The sequence below is a fragment of the Mobula hypostoma genome, chromosome 20 (genome assembly GCF_963921235.1).
Source record: "Mobula hypostoma chromosome 20, sMobHyp1.1, whole genome shotgun sequence".
NCBI classification, from domain to species: Eukaryota; Metazoa; Chordata; class Chondrichthyes; order Myliobatiformes; family Myliobatidae; genus Mobula; species Mobula hypostoma.
In genome coordinates this window covers 24,692,112-24,714,587 of record NC_086116.1, presented here as the reverse complement: position 1 = coordinate 24,714,587, position 22,476 = coordinate 24,692,112, and the positions used below count along the sequence as shown (strand labels likewise).

The following is a 22,476-nucleotide window of genomic DNA, read 5'->3' as shown; positions in this document are numbered from 1 at the left end:
GGGCAGCTCGTCAGAGTCCACTGTCCTGGGCCGAAGCTTGATGGGCCCCCATGGCTTCCACCTTCACACGACCACACTTGAGGTTAATCATGTTTGGCAGGGGGCTGCTGGAGCAGCATAGCTTGAAGAGCTTACTCTACATTATTTCTAAACAAAATAAATAAAAATTGTATTAAGATCAAGTTTTCAGCACTGATCTTTGCATGGATCAACCTTTGCCTGGCTACACACACACACCTCTAATACACATGTAAAATAACTTAGAAATCTCTTTAATCATATTTGCCAAGGGCATTTCATGGCCCCTTTTAGCCCTGATATTTGCTTCCTCCCCCCATTTTTTAAAAATTCCTAAAGGGCACCAACTTAAAAACATCAACTAGTTATCTAACCCAATTATCCACCCCAACCCCCCACTGACCTTTTTCCTCTTCTCTCCTGGATTCTTCTCTCCCCCCACCCCCAATAGCTCACACTCCTCATCAGATTCATTCTTCTCCAGCCCTTGACCTTTCCCACCCATCTGGCTTCATCTAGCACCTTCGAGCTATCCTCGTTCCTCTCCCATCCCCACCTTTTTACTCTGACTTCCCCCCCACCTTTCTCAGTCCTGAAGAAGGGTTCCAACCTGAAACATCAACTGTTTATTCATTCCATAAATGTTGCCTGACCTATCGAGTTCCTCCAGCATTGAGTGTGTAATTCAAGTATTTCCAACATCGGTGTTTTTATTTCTTGTAAATTCATTTCCTTGTTCTTTAATTAAAGAACAAGCAGTTCAATATTTTTCAAAGGCTCAACACATGCAATTAAAATGCCCTGCATTCTACAACACTTCATGCAACTCATGTCAGTAATACTGCATTAAAACCTTAATTGATTGCCTAAACTTACAATCACTCAGTCAGTGAAGCACATGTGGAAAGAAATCCATTAACACTTCAGTTTAAAGACTCACTTTCCTCAGATGCCGCAAGGCTGACAAGTTCCCAGCATTTTGTTGAAGGACTAGATCTTCAATTAAATGCTCCTTCAATTGCTAGTGGTAACCCTCCCTACAAGTAATCTCATCTTGAAAGACCAAAAAAACTATGCAAAACTGAGAATTCCACCATCTTAAAGACATCAATATTTCTTCATTAATGATAGCAAGATTTGAACTGCAATTCCAGGAATACCCAAGCCTCCATTCCTATTTATAGAATATCAAAAACCATTGTCCCTACACATTGGCAATGGAAATATTCTTTAACTTCCTTTCTTGTAACGTCATCTAATCTAAAACATTGAGAGACTTAAAACAAGAAAACAATGAAACTGAGGTATAAATTAGGCTTTTAAACCTTGACCTCTTTAGTAGGACAGAGCCTTGGGCAGGGAAGATTCTACAACTTTCTCATTGACCCAATCTACTGCCTGCAGATTCCATTATAAAAGGCTTGTTCTGAACTTTGAGCTTCAAAGCCACATTCAAAAATGACAATCCATGTCACACAACCCATTTTCTAAAACATTTCATTATCCACTCATGGTCACAATTTTATGACCATATGTGATCACTATGTAACAATTTTAACAAAACCCAAAATTTACCACCTACAAGGGGTTGGGGGTAGGGTTTGAGTGTACACACTGGAAAAATTACACACACATTTATTCAGATTTAATTAGACTTTTATTCATGCTTAAAAACAATTATTTTCAAATCAGGCAAATTTTATTGAGGATAAATGCATCAAGATTGGATTTAAATATTTAAACCATTTTAAATTGTGAATAAAAAGATATTTATATCAATTGTACAAAAGACTGCATCAATTTCAGCCCATCAAAAGAAACAAGAACTTGCAGCCTCACACCAACATTAAAAACTCACAGAAAGCAAAACAGTTTGAAGAGACAGAAGCAATTTTAAGTATGGAACAGCAACTTTTTCAAAACTTCAGCAAAGGAGAGTTCACATCCACATTTTCTTTGTCCACTGGACTCAACAAAATCAGTGGGGAGCTGAAATCTATAAGCTGAAATTGAAAATGTTAAACATTAGTAAAAGTCAAAGCAAATCCAGATACACAGTCTTCAGAGAATCTTATAATACAGGAGCTCATTTACACCATTCTGCTTGCAGACAAGATATCCCCATCTGCATTTACTCTTCAAATTAGGTCCCTTCAAATTGTTGCCTGCTAATAATCTATAGCAAATCCTGTTTTCACCACCCAGACAGCTACCTTATTGCAAGTTTTAACTCTTATGTGGGGAAATAATTCCCATTTCCTCCCCCCCCCACCCCTGAGTGTTTGCTTTGTCAATTAGTTTATCCAGAATACGTGTATCGCTAGGAAGACCATTAACTGTTCATCCTAATTGCCTTTGAGGTGGTGGTGAGAGAGCATCTCTTTGAATAGCTACAGTCTGTCTCTTCTTGTTACTCCCACGGTGCTATGCGTAGAAGTTCTGGGATTCATGCCCAGTGACCATGAAGGATCAGCAAGTTCTCCCTGCCTGGATATTGTGACACTCTAGTGACACCTGCAGGTGGAAAGTCTCCCCATGTGCCCTGAGTCTGCATCCTTCTCATTGGTGTCTCTGTAGCCTGGACACAACTTACTTCATTTATTTGAAATACAGCACACCCTTCTGGCCCAACGAGAACACAGTGCCCAATTGACCAATTAACCTACTAACCCACAAGTATTTGGAATGTGGGAGCAAATCACAGTACCTGGAGGAAACCACTCAGTCACAGGGAGGACATACAAATCGTCAACCATTTACTCTTTTCCATAAATGCTGCCTGACCTGCTGAGTTCCTCCAGCATTTTGTATGTTCCTTACAGACAGATGTAGAATTGAACCTGGTTGCTTGTGTTGTAATAGTGTTATGCCAACGGCTATGCTACCCTGTCACCCAACATCAATGCAGAATTTTTTTGTCGTTCACACACTGCAAGCCCAATATAATGGCAATTGAAATATTAAAGGTGGTGGAAAACATGCCAATTAACCCCTTTATTTACCTACCTGACAGAAAATAGTTTCACCCCCATTTGTTTCAAAGGTAAATTTAATGTCAGAGAAATGTAAAATATACATCCTGAAATTCTTTTTCTTCGCAACCATTCATGAAAAGTGCCCACAAAGAATTACAGTTAAATGCTAGAACCCCAAAGTCTCCCCAGCTTCCCTCCCTCCTGCAAGCAGCAGCAAGCAATGATCCCCCTCCCCCCACCAGCAAAAATAAAGCATCGGTACCCACCACTGAGCACTCAAGCATGCAGCAAAGCAACAGCAAAGACACAGACTTACAGTACCCCAAAGAGTACATGTTCACCTTGTATTTGACATACCACAGGCTCTCTCCAATAAGGGAGAAAGAGGTATCTCCGTTTCACAGCAAGAGGGAAGACATAACAACTCGTGATTTACAATGTTAAAAGTCCGTTGCATCATTTTATTCCAAGCTCTGTGTCCAAAGATTCCTTCAAAACTCAAATTTTGAAGATGTCTACTCATCCTCTACTTAACCAATTCAATTACAACTGTTCCAAGGTCACCACTTAACCTTGAGACCTCTTCTCCAAGATCATGACATCCTTCCCAAAGGTCTGGAGACCAAAGTTATATTGAATACTCCCAAGAACTAACCAGTTATTTGTAAAGGTTAGCAGAGCTGCTTATTTTTATATCATGCTCCCCCACCCCCCACTTAGAGGTAAATGTTCATCCGAACTTGCTTGTTACTTTCCAGGATTCGTTAATAATCTCCCTTCAACTCTTCTGCTAAAAGAGCCACTTAAGTTGTACTGCAACCCAAAGGAAAAAATAATTGAGTCCAAACCAAGCAATCCTAATCTTGAAAGACTGCTGATGGACATCTGTTGCTTTCATGGACATCACTGATTATGGAAAGAAATTTAGAATACAGGCGAGTTAGAAACATTGAAATTGACTGTCTTGAAGTAGGGTATTTCCACTTTTTTGATGTGTTGCCTTTCGCAACTATTCCAATGCTCATTGTCAACCAGTTGTCCTCTTTAATACCCAATCCTTCCTTTTGTATTGTCAAAACTGTTAGACTGATAATTTACACAATATTAAAAAAGAAAATGGAAAGATCAAAGGAAGAATAGAACAAGGAATAAAGCTTGCTGGAAATAGGAATAGAAAGAGAAAGCAAATGAATTAAACAGGCATTTGGGTCAGTCTTCATTAAAACATCCTATAAATTACTTTCAAATCAGGAATTGGAATGTAGAACAAAACTCAGGAAAATGGGTATGGAGCAAATGATTGGAGCCACAGATTAATACATCTTAGGGTCCTAATGAAGTTCACCACATGATTTTAAAGGCTGGCTGGCAAAATTATGTTAAACCATGCTTTGGCTTTAATTTTCTAAAATTCTGTGAATTTATGGAAGGTCCCTTAGACCAGGGGTTCCCAACCTGGGGTCCATGGACCCCTTAATTAATTGTAGCGGTCCATAGTATAAGAAGTTCGGAACCCCAGCTTTATTCTGAACAAATTACATTTACTATTTTCTAAAGGGAAGGAAATGCATTGCAGAAAACCAAGGCCCAATAGCTGAACATCCCCCATATACATTTGTATAGGCATTATTGCAGGGAATATAGAAAAAAAATGAAGTAATCAGGCAAAGTTAACACGATTTTGCTGGGGGGGGGGGCGCGGAGGCAAGGATTGTGAAGAGTTACAAAACATGCACCAGAGATTTTTAATAATGATGGATTGGAATGTGGAATTGTTACTTTTTCTTATAGTTTAACTTCGTTTTTTTTGCATTTTCATACAATCACGTATACCATAAGATTTAGTGAATTTTCCATCAATTGAGCTGAAGTTGCCTTTTTCTGGAAACTGTTTCAGTGGCGGGTATCATTATTTGAATCAGGCTATCTTACTGGTCAACCGTTATCTATAGAATTTTCTGCTATCAGTAGCCTCATGCAAGAACACCACACTGCTTTTAGTCTCACCCTTTTCTTCATCTCTCATCATGCTTCTTCCTCTTTGCTCTTGTAACACTTAATAAAATGATTGTAAGCAACAAGTTCTGTCTCATTCTTAACTTCCAGAGAATCTTTGGATTCTTCATCGATGACGATTTACGAACCCTACCTTAGGATTGCAAAAGCACCGGGATCTAACAACAGCTATGTTACTAGTCCATCAAAGGCAAAATACAAACATACATATTGATATTTATATTAGGGGAATTAAAAGTATTAAAACCCTCACTCAAATCTTCTACCTTAATTACACCGTTCCCCCCCCCCAATAAGAATACTTAAGCTACAACCTCTCATTATTTTCAGGTTTTTAGTAAATGACCGAAGTAAATTCTTTTTCTGCACTAAACAAATAGATCCAGTCCTGAATCCTTCAATTTTAAGAGAAATTATAATATTATTCAAATTTCATCAACTCAAATGAGTGTTTAAAAGAACTAAACAAAAAGCATATTGCATAGAATTGTGTTGCTAATACTTAGAAGTCTATGGACGAGTACTGGGCACACTAAATGATAAACTTGCAACAATGCCAAGTTCATACAAGATAGTCAGAACAAAAATAACTTACTGGTTCAAGAACTTTAACTGGTACAATTCTTTTTTGATCAGGAGTGTTGGAGAGATCAATTAGCAGACGATCTTCAATTGGCCTAATTTTTGTATTAATTTCAACCAGAAGATTCTAAAGTGAGAAAATAAAAACAGATGAAAATAAAACATGAAAATGCTCTGCTTGATGAATTATTTCAATAGGCCTGGTAAGCAGTTGCAGATTGTTCCATTTATTAAGAATAAAAAAATAGAATTGTTCAAAAAGGGCTATTAAAAGTATTTTGTATTTTTTTTTTAAATCTTTGTTGTTAAAACTGGATTACAAACCGTTGTTGCAGTTAATATGTATAACTACCTCTTTGCCTAGAATTTCAAATACGTGTTCTTTGGCTTTGTCTTTGCATGTGGTCTGTGGTTTATCAGGGGAGAAATCCAGAATGCCAGGAACCAGAGGAGCAGACATCTCATCTCCAGAGGAATTAGGTGAACAGAGGACCTCAGGCTTCTCGGACGGTTTTTGCTTACTTCTGGAAGAGGAAAGAAAAATGTTGACAAGTTGAAAAAATGTCCAAGTATTCTGAATTTCCAGCATTACTATACTTACAAATGTTTAGTTGGAGGATGTATCCATGTCCAATTAATCACAATCAATGCATTTCTCAATGAACAAAACAGAGGTCGAATCTCAAACTTCTCCATAGTTGATCATTCAGATTTCATGTATTTTAAATGCATTATAAAACAACAGATATGGCTTTGTGCCCAGAGAAATACTTGCTAGTAAAAGGCATGACCAGTCTAGAGGAACTAAAACATAAAATAGAATTCTTCCCTTTACTATCAACATTTTTACATAATATTTTCTACCAAGGTTTAACATTCAATCCATAGGCATTTTTAAATTTAAAAGAATTTTTAAAAGGCAACTATCTTCCACACAGCCTAAGCATTACAATTTCTATTTTACTTTACTCACCTTTCCAAAACTGCACCACTGGCAGACATACTACGATTTCGCTTAGACATGACTTGCCGAGATAACGACCCAAGCCTTGGTTGCGTGCGAGGAGTGAATGCTGGAATACTTGACAACCGACGGCTCTGTGGTGTGGGTAAACCAGATAATGGCCTTGTGCCAGGTGTCATTGAAACTCTTCTCTTTGGCACATTAGGCGTTTGCAGCATTCCTCTAGCCAGAGTTTTATTTGGAGTACCAGCTGCTATGCCACTGAAAAAGATTCAACATGAAATTAGCAGGCTATAAACTAAAAAGGAACCATCTTAATGCAAACTAACATCTGTTGGCACCTTAGGAACATGGCAAACATTTCTACCACCTCAATCAAAAGGGGGAAAACTGAACAAAAAAAGTCATTTAAAAGTGATTGTAGTTTTTCTTTTTAAAAAAGTCACATTTGTAAAATTGCAGCCGCAGAATATGCTATACAAGAAAACACTTCTTGAACTTAGTTTCTATAATTGAGTTGACAGCCTTATGGAATGTTCCTTCAAATATATAGATAGGGACAAAGTTGCAATTGATGCATTGGCTACAAATGTGTAGGCTGCAGGGTGCAAAAGATAAGGGGCTACAGGTTAACATCTGCAAGAATGCAGTGACATGCAACAGGCTCAGAGACTGAGCACGGGGAGGGGGGTCTGAAACGAAGTGAAGCAGTCAAAAAAATATATGAAAACAGTATTCTTGGTTGCCTCTAATTCCAAACAGATTGAAAATTGAACTAAAAACAAAGCACAAATACATAGCTATACTCTCCGCTTCTACAACACTCCAACCCACTTGGCAAATTATCCCTACTAAATGCACAAGACAAAATACAGACAGAGAAAAGATACATGGCTCCTTTAAAACTACTCAACGGATTGCCTTAGAGTGCAGAACTCATGAGCAAGAAAATACAATTGCAGGAAAGAATATCAAAATAAATGAAGGCTTTCAAAATAAGGGATATTGGTTAATCCAAAACCAATTAAATCAGCAAAGGAAATAATGGGAAAGTGGCATTTTTGTGTGGAATTGAAGTGACTTTGAGCTAGGCATCTATGAAAGGAGAAAGGCAACAGACAGGTAGTAGTGTGTTGAATTATTTCATTGTGGAACTGATGTAAAAGGAATGCCAAAAGGTTTAAGCTGCATTCAAACGGATGCCATGAGAACATGCAAAAAAGGAATGGGACCTACCAACAGTTTATTAGAGCAGAGATGCAGGAAAATGGATTGATTCAACCCTCATCCCTCAAAATGCTTGGAACAAAAAGCAACTCACCTGGGAATGAACACCTGACAGGACTCCTGTGCAGATTCAAGTGCTGAAGCCGATGTAGAGGATGCCATCAGGAGACATCATGTTTTCCAATATAATCATTGATCAATGTCAAAGTGAAAAAGTAAAAGACCCTCTGATGGAGATAACAGCAGTGGGTACAGACCCCATTGCTGAAACAGCTCTGGGTATAATCTGACATCGAATTCAAGTATAGGAAGCACAATTGAATAAATGCACCTTTGAGATCCACATTTTTATCCAATCACTGTAGAGGTCAAGGGGCATAATGCAACAGTCAGATCTCATATTGCCATGTGAGAAGTTAGGGTTATTTTGACAGGAGCAAAGTCACAGCCATAGATTTGAATGGCAGCAATACAGACTGGCAAGACAGAGATTGGAAGGATCAATAGCTTCTCAATGTATTTTGAGAAGCTTAAAGGTGATTTTACAATGTAAACAATGTGAATTTAATAGTCAACTAATACAAAAGATAAAGCCAAAACTAAATGGGATCAGAGGCCCCATCCCCACGCTGCACATTGCTAATAACCATTGTGGCAGCATCAAGCAGAATGGACATGGGCAATTTCTACTTAGGTGCTCTGGTATCAATTTATCACCATCATTGTTCATTTAAGCATCTTTCCCCGACTAGGTCACAGGAGGGAGGAAAAGCCCAACCCTACTCCAGACACACAAATAAAACAAACAAATGGCTTGATTGCTATGCGAAACTTGTGTTGCAAGAGCACTAATATTCATTGTGGAAAAACAAGGCTGAGCTTGGGTGCAAAGCCACAAGTTGTTTTATCCAATGGCAATGTAATGACTGACTGACTTCCAGGAAAAAAACATTTAAATACACAACATTCACAAATCTTTAATCTGTATAACATGCTTGCATTAGTAGCCTACTGTTAACGCAACAGGATGCAATTACCTTTCAAATTCATGGAACACTGATGTCTTCTTCGGTTCAGTTATTTTTGATCTTGTTCCAGGTGATGGTACTTGGAGATCAAATTTTAAAAATGTAAAACAGTTGGTTCAGCTCATGAATAACACTGAAAACTTTTTTTTAAACTCCAGAATACACAAACAGCTTTATAATTTTAATTATACAAAAGCCAACATCCACAAGTTAAAAAAAAATGCAAATTTTCCTAATTCTGCATACCCACGACTTGTACCAAAATAGATTTCCTTTGAGGTCCATTTTCCCATGAAAAAGATCTCAAATCTGACAGTACAGATCTACTTTTGCCTCTTTTGATTGCCCATTATAATACGCAAGTGCAAAATTCTTAAGCCTTCTATCAGAAAGCACAAGCTGCAGCATTCAGATGCAAATCAAATACTAATCAAGCAAAAAAAGTCTATTTTAGCAAGTTCAAAAGAGTAAGGAGAGGGATCATTCTTCTCATTTCATTCCCACCATTTGAATTTTTCATTCAATCATTTGTATTTCCAACAGTGCACAACGTCAAAGCAGTGACATCTACTTGTGATGCCCAAATATTCAATACAGTTGAGAATGAAAAAGCAGCCACAAAGGTACACAAGAGCTTATTAATAAGCTAGCAAGATGTAACTATTTCAGACAATAGTTTATATTTACCACTGGTCTTCTGCAGAGGCTGTGAAAATGGCTTAGCCTTTGAGCATTGATCTTGTCCAGGCACATTCTCAGCTTTGCTCAACTTTACTGGTACATCAGACTTCTTACTAGCTGTTGAGCCAATTCTCTGCAAGCTTTCTCGACAAGGTACAGTCTGTGTTCCTGGTCCTCGCCGATTCACTTTTCCAGGTGTGGAGAGTTTAGAAATATTTGGTGGTTTTATTAATTTGGTGCTTTGAGCATTGGTTACACATGTAGAATTTGATAGCTTACTTTTTGGTACAGCAATTCTGCTGTTTTTTGGGGCTGGCAGTTTTGATGTTTTCAAGGGCAAGTTTAGAGACAATGCTGCAAAAGAAAATGCAAGAGTAGTATTTTAAACCTAGAAATAACTACTTATATTTTGCAGAAAAGCAATTTACTGTAAATGCAATATAGAGAGAAAATACTGCAAACACTCAGATTTGGCAGCATCTGCACAAAGAGAAGCATTAACATTTCAGGAACAGGAGTCTTTTTAGAACTGATGGAACCAGAGGTCCATGAGCCAGTAATCAGAGGTGGAGAGGGTCAGTAACTTTAAATTTCTGGGGGTCACTATCTCAGAAAACCTGTCCTGACCAATCATACAATTGCAAATAAAGCACAACAGCACTTCTACTTTCTCAGGAGTCTGGAAATTTTCAACATGTCGTCAAAAAAGCTTTGCAAACTTCTACAGATGTGTGGTGTAAAGTGCTGATTGGCTGCCCTATGGCCTGGTAAGAGAACACCAATGCCTTTGAGTGGAAAATACTACAAAAGGTAGTGGATTTGGTCCAGTACATCACAGGTAAAATCCTCCCAACCATTGAGCACATCTACATGAAATGCTGCCATAAAAAAGCAGCACCCAAAGATCCTCACCTCCCAGGCCATGATCTTTTCTCGCTATTGCCGTAAGGTAGAAATGTCTCAGGACTTGCACCACCAGGTTCAAGAACAGCTACTACCTCTCAACCATCAGGCTCTTGAACAAAAGGGGACAGTTACACTGGTTTAAGGACTCTTTTATTATTATTTCATGCTAGTTATTTATTGCTATTTTATATCTGCATTTGCACAGTTTATAGTTAACAGATCCTGATGGTTGCAGTTATTGCTCTACAGATTTGCCAAGTATGCCTGTGAAAAATCTTAGGGTTATATGTGGTGAAATGCGTGTACTCTAATAATAAATTTTACTTTGAACTTTTAAAGTGCAAAGCATTCAACCACAATGCTGTTACAGAAAATGACAGTTTGATACATAGCTTTTAGAACTATTAAGAAACAAGAAAATAATCCAACAGTTAAGTTTCAGTTTCCTTGTTTACAAATATTAAAATGCAAATAAATAGGTCCTCTTGTTGGGACAAGAGATGTTCACTCAACACCAATTCTCACGGGCAGTAGTTGTTAAGCAATTCATTACCAGGAGAGCACCAGGGAGTAGGTATTTGCAACAGGTTCTGGGACTTCATATAAAAAAAAATCTGAGTGGTTAGGAAAAGCTTGAGAGCAAGTACTAACATTGTTTTATTGGCCCAAAATTTTTTTAAACTGCAGAACAGTTAGCTGGAACAAAGACAATAGACAAGGCACAAAACAATGTTTTTGTTTTTACCATGTGGTGAGAAAAGTGAAGGCTGACATTTGAGTGATTCTTCTTGTGACCACCATTTTGAACCAGTTTTCTGAACTAATTCTTGCTAGACTAAAGTAATCAAAAGTGGACATAATGAAGACTCCACCAATGATCTTCTAAATAGAAATAATTTCCAACAGAAGTTATTTATGGAACACTTCAACAATGCAGAATTAACAGAAGTTATAAGAATAACCCAAAAACTGTAATAACCCAATCCCAGCGTACGACTTGAACTGGCTATAACTGACTAGAAATAGCCTAATTCAGAAAAACAAAAAGGAATGACATCCATTTGGGAGAAGAGCAATGAGGTCATGCTACCTGTAGCCTTGGGTCAGTCAATGAAAGATTGACACAAGCCAGCTGGATCCATCATGACAAATGAAACTGAAGTATAACAGAGTAGAAATAAAGAGGAAAAAGAATAAAAAAAGATTAGAAGTGAGAGCTCGGAAACAAACTATTGTAAGGGAGGGCCCCAATCCAGGGACAAGGAGAATAAGGATCAATAGTCTGCCCAACAGAAGATTCCCCATTTCAGTGCTACAAGCTGGAGAAGTTCCTGGAGAAGGAACAAAAGAATTCAGCGACCCGTAACTGACCCAGGTCAATTATAATTCTGAATTCTGTGGTCATTCACCTAACCCAAAGTAAATTCATTACCAAAGTACACCAACTGCAATCCTGAGATACATTTTCTTGCGGGCATACTTAATAAATCCAAAAAACATAATCAATGAAAAACCGCACCCATGCGAACAGTCACCGTGCAAAGGACAAACTGTACAAATACAAACGCAAAAAATAATAAATAAGCAATAAATACCAAGAATATTAAGTGTCATTGAAAGTGAGTCCATAGCTTGCGAGAACAGTTTACCGATGGAGCAAGTGAAATTATCCCTTCTGATTCAAGAGCCTAATGGTTGAGAGGTAATAACTGTTCCTGAGCCTCATGTACCTCCTTCCTGAAGGCAGTAGCTTGGGGGGTGGGGGGCCTTGATGATGGATGCCACTTTGTTATAACAGTGTTCCATGTAGATGTGCTCAGTGGTGGAGAGGGCTTTACCTGTGTTGTACTAGGGTGAATTCACTTCATTTTGTAGAATTTTCCATACCATACCAGGCCACAACGCAACCAGTCAATATACTCTGTACCATACATCTTTATAAGCTTGTCAAGTTTTAGGTGACACACCTATACTTAACAAACCAAGAAAGTAGAGGCACTGCCATGCTATCTTCGTAATTGCACTTGTGTACTGGATTCAGGACAGATCCTCTGAAATGAGGACACCAAAGAATTTAGTTGCTGAACCTCTTAAACACTGATTTCCCCCAATGAGGGTTGGCTCATGGACATCTGGTTTCCTCCTCATGAAGTCAATAATCAGCTCCTTGGTCTTGCTGACATTGAGTACGAGGTTGTTCTTGTGGCACCACTCAGCCAGATTTTTCCAATCTCTCTCCAATATGCTGATTCATCACCAGTTTTGATTCGGCCTACAACAGTGGTGTCATCAACAAACTGAAATATGGTACGGAGGCTGTGCTTAGCCTCAGTCATAAGCGTAAAGCAAGTAGAACATTGGACTAAGCATGCAGCCTTGTGGTACATCTGTGCTGATGGAGATTGCGGAGGAGATGTTGTTGCTAATCCTAACTGACTGTGGTCTAAAAGTGAAGAAACCAAGGATCCAATTGCACAATGAGGTATTGAAGCCTGGGTCTTGAAACTTATTGATTAGTTGTGAGGTGATGATGGTATTTGGTTTCCCGCCACCTCCTCCCTCTCCAAGTCCAAGTTACAGCAAGTGGTCCACTCAAAGATCATTGGCTGTCAGCTACTGACATTAAAAGACTTACTCGTTGGCCAGTGTGAAAAGAGCTGAAAAAATTATTGCCAACTCCACCCACCTTTGCAGTCACCTCTTCACCAAATTGCCATCAGGGAGATGCTAAAAGCCCATCACCACCAGGACCAAATGTCATCTCTGAAGCATCTTTCCTGTAGCTAATCAGCTTCTCAACAAAACTCACTCAAGTGTAATACCTCAATAGTCCCTGCACAACATCCATTAAATGGTCTTTCCTGATCTCTGTTCTGTTGATAATTATGTAGTCTGTTCGTATTTGCTTGACTATTGACATTTGCGCATGTAACCGCTCCGCTAATTGTTGATTGCTCATGGCTGTTTGCACTGCTGTCCTGTAAACTGTTAGTTGTTGGTGTGTTGTTAGTTATGGCATTGTCCTGTGTTTTATGCTTGGCACCGAACCATAATCAATACTGGCATGTTTCACATACTGGCAATAAAGTGATTTTGATTCTGAATGCCAAGCTGTATTCAATAATGGGCATCCTAATGAATGCATTTGCTTTTCAGATGCTCCAGGGTTGAGTGAAGAACCAATGAAATGCCATCTGCTGTTGACTTGCTGTGATGGTACGCAAATTGGTGTGGATCCAAGTCACTTCTCAGACAGGAATTGAAGCGTTTCATCACCAACCTCTCAAAAGCACTTCAATGGAAGTGTGTTACCATATCTGTACAATTAAAGCCTGCTTGAAGCAGTTGGGTACCTCAGACTGCTAAAGCAAGAGGTTACAGATATCAGTGAACTCTCCAAGGTGAACAATCAGACAGGAGTATCAAAAGCAGCATTGTTCTACATGGCTTACACCCCATCTTGTGCAGCTGGATCCTAGACTCATCGGATTGCTGACAGATGGCAAGGATGGGCTCCCTCACCCTTGCCCCTCAACACAAGTGCCCCAGGGTTGTGTTCCAAGTCCCCTTCTCTACCCCCTTTACACTGACAACTGTACTTCCACACACAGCTCCAATCTGCTGATCAAATTCACAGCTGACACAATTTTGTTCGGCCTCATTTCTAGCAGCAATGAGACAGCCTACAGAGGAGAGGTTGACACCCTGACACAGTGGTGCCAGGATAACAACCTCTCCCTCAATGTCCAAAAAACAAAAGGGCTGATTGTGGATTACGGGAGGAATGGAGACAGGCTCTGCCCGATGAACATCAATGGGTCTGCAGTTGAGAGGGTGGATAGTTTCAAGTTCCTCAGTATACATGTCACGAATGATCTGACCCAGACTGTACACATCCACTTTGTGGCAAAAAAAAAAGCAGCACAACAGCATCTCTTCCACCTCAGGCAACTGAAGTTTGGCATGCGCCCCCCCCCCCCCAAAAATCCTCAAGACCTTCTACAGGGGAACCATTAGAGCGTATCACTGCCTGGTATGGGAACTGCACCAACCTTGATCGCTGGGCACTGCAGGGAATGGCATGGACAGTGCAGCACATCTGTGGATGTGAACTTGCCTCCATTGAGGATATTTATAGCAGCAGGATCATCGGGGACACCAGTCATCCCAACCATAAACTATCAGCTGCTTCCACCTGGCAAATGCTACCACAGCATTAAGCCAGGACAGCTTCTTTCTACAAGCCATTAGACTTTTAAAAATCACATGTCTGTACATTGCAATGGAGTTATAACGCAAAGAATTTTACTCCCTCGCATTGTGGGATGGATGAAAGATTTTAAATAAACTCTAAATTCTAGCAATAAGTGGAGTACCAGTGCATCTTAATGAAGGAAACCACAGGAACGATTTTCACAATTTGCCATTATTAATCTGTACCAAGTTACCAACATTCGTTTGGACATAAGGTGGCAAATAGATATTGAGGTATTGATTTCCAGGAGACAAAATACGAGGAGTGATTGATATGTTCGTGGCCTAAGGTAAGAGGAGTCAATTTTAGAAAACCTAGCACACTTATTTTTCAACATAGTTCCCTCCTACATTTACACACTTAGTCTGGCGGTTGTGGAGCATACGGAACTTGGACCTCCAGAAAGTGTCCACAGATGGGTGATTGATAAGTTTGTGGCCTAGGGTAGAAGGAGATGAGTTATACAGCTCTCGTTACATGCACATGCAGGTCAACTCTAAGTGATTATGCAGAAAGTTTGAAGTTAATAACTCATCTCCTTCTACCTTAGGCCACGAATTTATCAATCACCCCTGATGGATTAACTTCAAACTTCTGCAAAATCACTCAAAGAGTTGACCTGCATGTGCATATAACGAGAGCTATATAACTCATCTCCTAGGCTACGAACTTATCACCCCTGCTGTGGACACTTTCTGGAGATCCAAGATTCATATGCTCCACGGCCACTGGACTAAGTGTGTAAATGTAGGAGGGAACTATGTTGAAAAATAAATGTGCTAGGTTTTGTAAAATTGACTCCTTCTACCTTAGGCCATGAACTTATCAATCACCCCTTCTAGAAGCATGGCTATAATCTGCTTAAAGATTCATCATTATTATTATGCTGTGATTTGAGAGAATGGAACAAGAAAAGTTCCTCCTTTTTCAATAGTTTTAGTCTCCATTAGTAAAATTCAAAAGTTTACTCAAACAATTAAATGTTATTAAAATCCTAAATCAAGTTTCAGTACACTAAATTCTTATTATCCATTAACCCATATACTTGCGAGATCAACGAACTACTTCAAAGTGTTTGGCCAAAATATAGCACATTGCACCATAATTGTATTTGTTGAATCTTTTTTGCCTTGAGATGGATTGCATTTGATGTCTTGTGCTGTGAGTGGTCAGAGCAAGTGAGGATCAGGTGAGTGACTGGGATTTGGAATGTGGGTCAGGAATTTTTTTTCCCCCCATTAATTGAGATACAGTGCAGAACAAACCTCTCTAGCCCCTCGAGCCATGCCACTGAGAAACCCTTGATTTAACCCAATCTGATCACCAGAAATTTACAATGACCAGTTAGCCTACCAACAGGTAGGTCTTTGGACTGTGGGATGAAACCTATGTGGTCACAGGGAGAACTTACAAACTTGTTGCAGGCAGTGCCAGGAATGGAACCCGGGTCACTGACACTGTAAAGCATTGTGCTAATCACCACACCACTGTGCTAGGAGTAGGTTTGCTGCGAGATTGCTTATGTTTGTTATGACAAGTGAAATTTACATTGAAATTGTTATATCCTTAGAGGGATTGACTGCTGAAGGTCAACATAACCTCAGTTCTGTTGCCAGGCACACTAGTGGTATCGGAGTTTCTTTTTATCTGTGGAAAGCTATGTCCCTAACCCTAGTCAAAAAAAAACAAACAAACCAGCAATTCCTTTCCCTATGGCAGAGACCCTACAAGGGCTTTAGTTTTAAAATCAAGGCAGAACATCAAAAAAGAAACTTTTCATTATGAGTGTTTATAGTGACAATTGAAAGAAAGCCTCAATGCAATAGTTTACTCATCCTCACCCTTGCACACAACTTTAGATTCCTGTGCTTAAACAAAATGACACAGTAAAGCAGAAGTAATATTAAATTAAGAAACTAACAGGGAGAGATTGCATAGCACAAGTTTAAGTGAAAAACACTAACTTGTAAAATTGAAAATTTAACTTACATCGGCCAACAGATGGGGAAGTGCGAAGACTGGAATGGATACTGGATGCAGATGATGAAATACGATTGAGAGGCTTTCCTACTGAAGGAGCATCGCTCTTCCTCATGGAACCTGAAGCTTTAGACTCGAGTGGTTTAGGTGGACAGATCTGCAATAAAAATATAATTTTACTTGCCTCAGATGCATGCATTACAAAAGGTTTTCTCAAACTACCGTTTCCACTGAGCTGCCTGATCTTCAGTAACTAACAATCAGTGGGGGGGGGGGTAGGGGGAATGATTAGTAACCTATTCCAAAGAACTCCACTGTGCTCATCTTCAATATCTTCCCAGCTGTATAGACCTCCGAAGCAGCTCAACCGAATTGCTAAGTGTACATCATTGCTCTGCAACATTGCAAATATCACACTTGCTAACAAAGGCAGACTAAGCCATCAGCACAATTGTACAATTTCAATATCATTCTCTGTCAGCGTGGGTTTGCATATTATATGGGTCTGACAGGCAGATTTAAAAGTCTACAACATAAAATGAGACTTTTTAAACAGCTTAAAGGCACAAATAAAAGTTCTGAGCCATTGACATCTGGAACTACTGCCGTTACTGGAAATAGCATTCAGGTTGCTAGAGGACTCATGCTTTCAAGAAGAGCAAGGATCTACAATGAGGAAATCCCAGGTTATCCAGTTCACAAAAAAGTAGGACAAATCTCACTGGTAGAAGGTTCATCAATAACCTAAGCAGTATTAGCTGCTCATTGATGCCCATGATTAAACTCCAAGCGTCAAACTCCTCATCCAAGTGATGGACTGATCAACCCAATTCTAGAGGCTGGATAAACGTGACAATCCTTAACCAACATTATCAGAGCAGCTTGCTGCTGTGCTGTCAAAAGCTGAAGTCAATGGGCATTAAATGGAAAATAATCTAGTGGCTGGAGTCATACCTTGCACATAGAAAATGGATACAATTGTCAGATTTGCTCTGTACCTCCCTCAGGAATTGGATCCTTTACTTTCTAACCAGAAAACCACAATCTGTGCAGATTGGTCTAATATCTCCTCCTCACTGACTATCAACACTGGTGCACCTCAGAGGTGTGTGCTTAGCCCACTGCTCAACTCTCTATACCCATGACTGTGTGGCTAGGCATAGCTCAAATGCCATGTAAGAATTAGCTGACGATACAACCATTGTTGGACTTCACAAAGGGTAGGATGAGGGAATACAAAGCAATCTTCAGAGGGATCAGAAGTAGAGAGAGAGAGTAATTTCTAGTTCCTGAGGATTTAACCTGCTCCCAACATATTGATGCAGCTACAAAGCCTGCAAGACAGTGACTATATTCTATTATGAGTTTGAGGGGATTCGGCTTGCCACTCTACAGATGTACTGGAGAGCATTCTGACAGTTTGCATCACTGGCTGATGGAGGGGAGGCTACCACACAGGATTGAAAGAAGCTACAGAAAGTCTGCTCCATCATGGATATTAGCCTCTGTAGTATCAGAAATATCTTCAAGGAGGGGTGAATCAGAAAGGAAGCATCAATTATTAAGAACCCCCACCACCCAGGGCATGCACTCTTCTCGTTGTTATTGTCAGGAAGGAGGCACAGAAGCCTGAAGGCACATACTCAGCAAACCAGGAACAGCTTCTTCCTAAATGGGCATTGAATCCATGAACACTACCTCACTTTATTATCTGTTTTCACACAATTTTTAATATACACACAGCAACTGATTTACTTTTTCCACACATCATGCATTTCATTTTACTGCTGCTGCAAACTTAAGAAATTTAACAAATGTCACGGTATATACCAGTGATACTAAACCTGATTTTGATTAAAGCAGTGACCAGCCCCAAGCTTCTTCACCAACGACTACACTCTTATACCAAATGTCAAAAGTGTAGAGCCCTGCTTATAAAAGTATAATGTTTAATTCTATAAACAATTCCTCAGCAAGACTTCGACAACATTCAGAACTCAGTAAGTGACAAGTTGCACTTATGATATGGCATTGCTAGGATTTCCATCTATAGCAGGAAAGAACAACCACTCATTTTTAACATTCAAAAGGCTTTATCATCTCTGAGCCACCACCAATATCATGGTTGGGACAGGGGTGGGGTTGGGGGAGGAGGTTACCCAAAAAAAAAGACCAGAAAATCAGTTTAATCAATGAAGTGTGTACTATGGCTACAAGAATAGATCAGAAGCTTATTATACTAAAACCTCAAACACAACCACTCAAGACACACACATCAGGAACATGATAAAGGAGTCTCCTCTTGCCTAGATGAGTGAAGTGTCAAAAACTCTACCAATCCATGTCAAAGCATCTAGCTTGATTAACAGTCCATCAGCCAAACATCCATTCCCTCTACATGGGAAGCAGGGGCCACAAACTCCAAACTACTTGTCCAGGCTGCACCAGCTGAACCTCCCAATTTCACAATCTTTACCAAGGAGAGGATGCCCCAGGTCCATGGGAAATGCTTCACTTGCATTTTCCCCCAATATTGGCCCTTCATTGTTGTAGGCCTAAATCCTGGAATACACCGTGCACTATTGAAATCCATCATCAGGGACATCCCCCACCCCCCAAGGCAATGTTTTCTTACTGCTGCTATCGGGAAGGTAGTACAGAAGCCTCAGGACTCACCACTAGGTCCAAGAACAGTTATCATCCCTCAGCCATCAGGCTCTTAAACTAAAGCGGATAACTTTACTCACCCCACCATGAACTGTTCCCACACCCTATCAACTCACTTTCAAGGACTCTTCATCTCATGTTCCGAATACTTGTTGCTTATTTATTATTTTTCTCTTCTGTATTTGCGTAGTTTATCATCTTTTGCACATTGGTTGTTTGTCTGTCCTGCTGGATGCAGTCTTTCATGATTCTATTATGTTTCTAGGATTTACTGAGTATGCCCGCAAAAAAAAACTAATCTCAGTGTGTATAGGGTGACACATGTACTTTGATAACAAATTTAACTTCAAATAGCTTCACAAGAATAAGAAACAAGCTCATTTTTGGAGTTCATGCAGAACATATTTATTTAATTCTGGGCCTTGCATTCCCATGCACTAAACCATTAAAGAAAACTCCTATTTTTAAGCTATGCATCCAACCGACTTGTTAACTGTAAATAATAATAAACATTTTATAGAGAAAAGTTTGAAAACTAAATAGGGCTTACTTTTTCTGACGTCATGGGTTTTGTTGGTTCAGGTATTGATGGTCGATCTTTTGGAGCTTCCTTGAAATTTGTGGTCTCACTACAAGCAGTAATCTCTTGATTGTTTAAGGAGGAAGAATCAAGAGAGTTTTGAAGGGGCTGCACAAAACAGCTAGTTGCTTGAACAGCAGCTTTCTTCGGTGATTTTATGGGAATGCCAAGACAAGCTTGTGAATTGTCCTCATGCTTGTTCCAAATTGCAGGCAGATGAGACTTCAGTGGTGTATTTTGAATGAAAGAGGTCATTTTTCTTGGAGAACCTGTGCTGGCGATACCCTTTAGAAGGGTTAAGTTTAACTTTGATTCCTCTATGAATTGTTCCACTGCTTTATTGTGAATAATTTCACTTCCCATTGCTTTAGATTTCTCCTTTGCATGATTTTCATAATGTTGTGCTAACAAGTTGGCTTCTCTAAAAACCTCAATAAACTTGTCAGTGTTCAGAGGACTCCAGTTCAAAGTGTCTGTCTGCTGTAAACTTTTCTCTTGCTTGCAATCTAAATCAATGCCAGTAGCAATACATTTTTCTGTGTGTCCAACTGGTCCAAGAAAAACTTCATCATCCTCATCACTTTTCCCACTAGGAATTTAAAAAAAGACAATTTAGTACCGTAAAGCTATTACCTGCGCCTATTGCCTTCTGTTTGAAACACAAAAGTTAAACTTCCTCCTAAATGTTGCTTAGGCACAACTTGAGCAGTTATCTTTTCTGTAAGGAAACTATTCTCAAGGTTGTACATAGTATACATACTTTGATAATAAATGTTCGCTCATTATGTGCTGTGTCATATGACAAGGGCGATAATGATCTTTCTGTGACCATGATTGTTCTTGGCAAATTTTTCTACACAAGTGGTTTACCATCGTCTTTACAAGATGGGTGATTCCAGCCATTATACTCTTCAGAAATTGTCTCCCTGGCATCAGTGGTTGCATAACTAGAACTTGTGATGTGCACCAGCCGCTGATGAGACCATCTACCACCTGCTCCCATGGCTTCACGTGACCCTAATTGACTCATGGGGTGGGGAAGGGTTAAACAGGTGCTGCACCTTGCCCAAGGGTGACCTGCAGGCTAGTGGAGGGAAGGAGCACCTTGCACCTCCTTTAGTAGAAATGCATCTCCACCCGTGATATTAAATGCACTTTGAACTTTATCTCTATTCTGCTTCTCCAGACCATATCCCAGCTGCTAACCTATTCTTGAACTAGATGTCAGGTGTGGCACGGAACAGCTTCTCTCTAATTCTTATTTCCATGAAGTGCTAAAGAGCGCCATTCTAATTCTGTGCTTAGCACATAGAACATAGAAACCTATAGCACATTACAGGCTCTTCAGCCCACAACGTTGTGCCAGCTAGTAACCGACTCTAGAAACTGCCTAGAATTTCCCCAGCGTATAGCCCCCTATTTTTCTAAGCTCCATATGGTCTTTTAAGAGGCTCTTAAAAAACCCTATTATATCTACCTCAACTACCGTTGCTGGCAGTGCACTCCACGCACCCACCATTCTGTGTGAAAAACATACCCCTGACATCCCTTCAGTACCCATTTCCAAGCACCTTAAAACTATGCCCCCTCGTGTTAGCCATTTCAGCCCTAGGAAAAAGCTTCTGACTATCCACACAATCAATACCTCTCATCACCTCATATACCTCTATCAGGTCACCTCTTATCCTCCATCACTCCAAGGAGAAAAGGCCAAGTTCACTCAACCTATTCTCTTAAGGTACTCCCTCCAATCCAGGCAACATCCTTGTAAATCTCCTCTGCACTCTCTCCATACTATCCACATGCTTCCTGTAGCGAGGTCACCAGAACCGAGCACAGTACTCAAAGTGAGGTCTGACCAGGGTCTTATATAGCCATAACATTACCTCACAGCTCTTGAACTCAGTCCCATGGTTGATGAATGCCAACACACCATACACCTTCTTAACAACACTGTCAACCTGCACAGCAGCTTTGAGTGTCCTATAGACCCAGGCTCCAAGATCTCTCAGATCTTCCACACTGCCAGGAGTCTTCCATTAATATTATAATCTGTCTTCAAATTTGACCTACCAAAATTAACCACTTCATGCTTATCTGGGTTAAACTCCATCCGCCAATTCTCAGCCCAGTTTTGCATCCAGTTGAAGTCCCGCTGTAACCTTTGACAACCCTCTAGACTATCCACAACACCCCCAACCTTTGTGGCATCAGCAAACTTACTAACCCACCCTTCTACTTCTTTATTCAGGTTATTTTTATATATAAATATATAAAAATATCACAAAGAGGAGGTGCCCCAGAACAGATCCCTGCAGAACATCACTGATTACTGACCTCCATGCAGTATACAAACCATCTACAACCACCCTTTGCCTTCTGCGGGTAAAGGTATTTCTGGATCCACAAAGCAAGGTCTTCATGGATCCCATGCCTCCTTACTTTCTGAAGGAGCCTTGCATGGGGAACCTTATCAAATGCCTTACTGAAATCCATATACACTACATCCACTGCTCTACCTCCAATGTGTTTTGTTACATCCTCAAAGAATCCAATCAGACTCGTAAGGCATGACCTGCCCTTGATAAAGCCATGCT

General features: G+C 39.8%; 1 protein-coding gene across 2 annotated transcripts in view; it reads right to left on the bottom strand.

Annotated features, from left to right (window-relative positions):
- Positions 1-1,652: 1,652 nt before the first annotated feature.
- Positions 1,653-22,476, bottom strand: part of gtse1 (G-2 and S-phase expressed 1) — a 30,092-nt gene continuing 9,268 nt past the window's right edge. For both annotated transcript variants that reach the window (XM_063072146.1, XM_063072147.1), the window contains exons 4-11: positions 19,850-20,468; positions 16,642-16,789; positions 9,498-9,845; positions 8,820-8,889; positions 6,565-6,816; positions 5,944-6,115; positions 5,605-5,718; positions 1,653-2,021 (exon numbers count right to left, since the gene is read on the bottom strand). In XM_063072146.1, the coding sequence (XP_062928216.1) occupies positions 1,935-2,021; positions 5,605-5,718; positions 5,944-6,115; positions 6,565-6,816; positions 8,820-8,889; positions 9,498-9,845; positions 16,642-16,789; positions 19,850-20,468 (1,810 nt within the window). In that variant the 3' untranslated portion in view covers positions 1,653-1,934. The remainder of the gene's footprint in view (positions 2,022-5,604; positions 5,719-5,943; positions 6,116-6,564; positions 6,817-8,819; positions 8,890-9,497; positions 9,846-16,641; positions 16,790-19,849; positions 20,469-22,476) is intronic.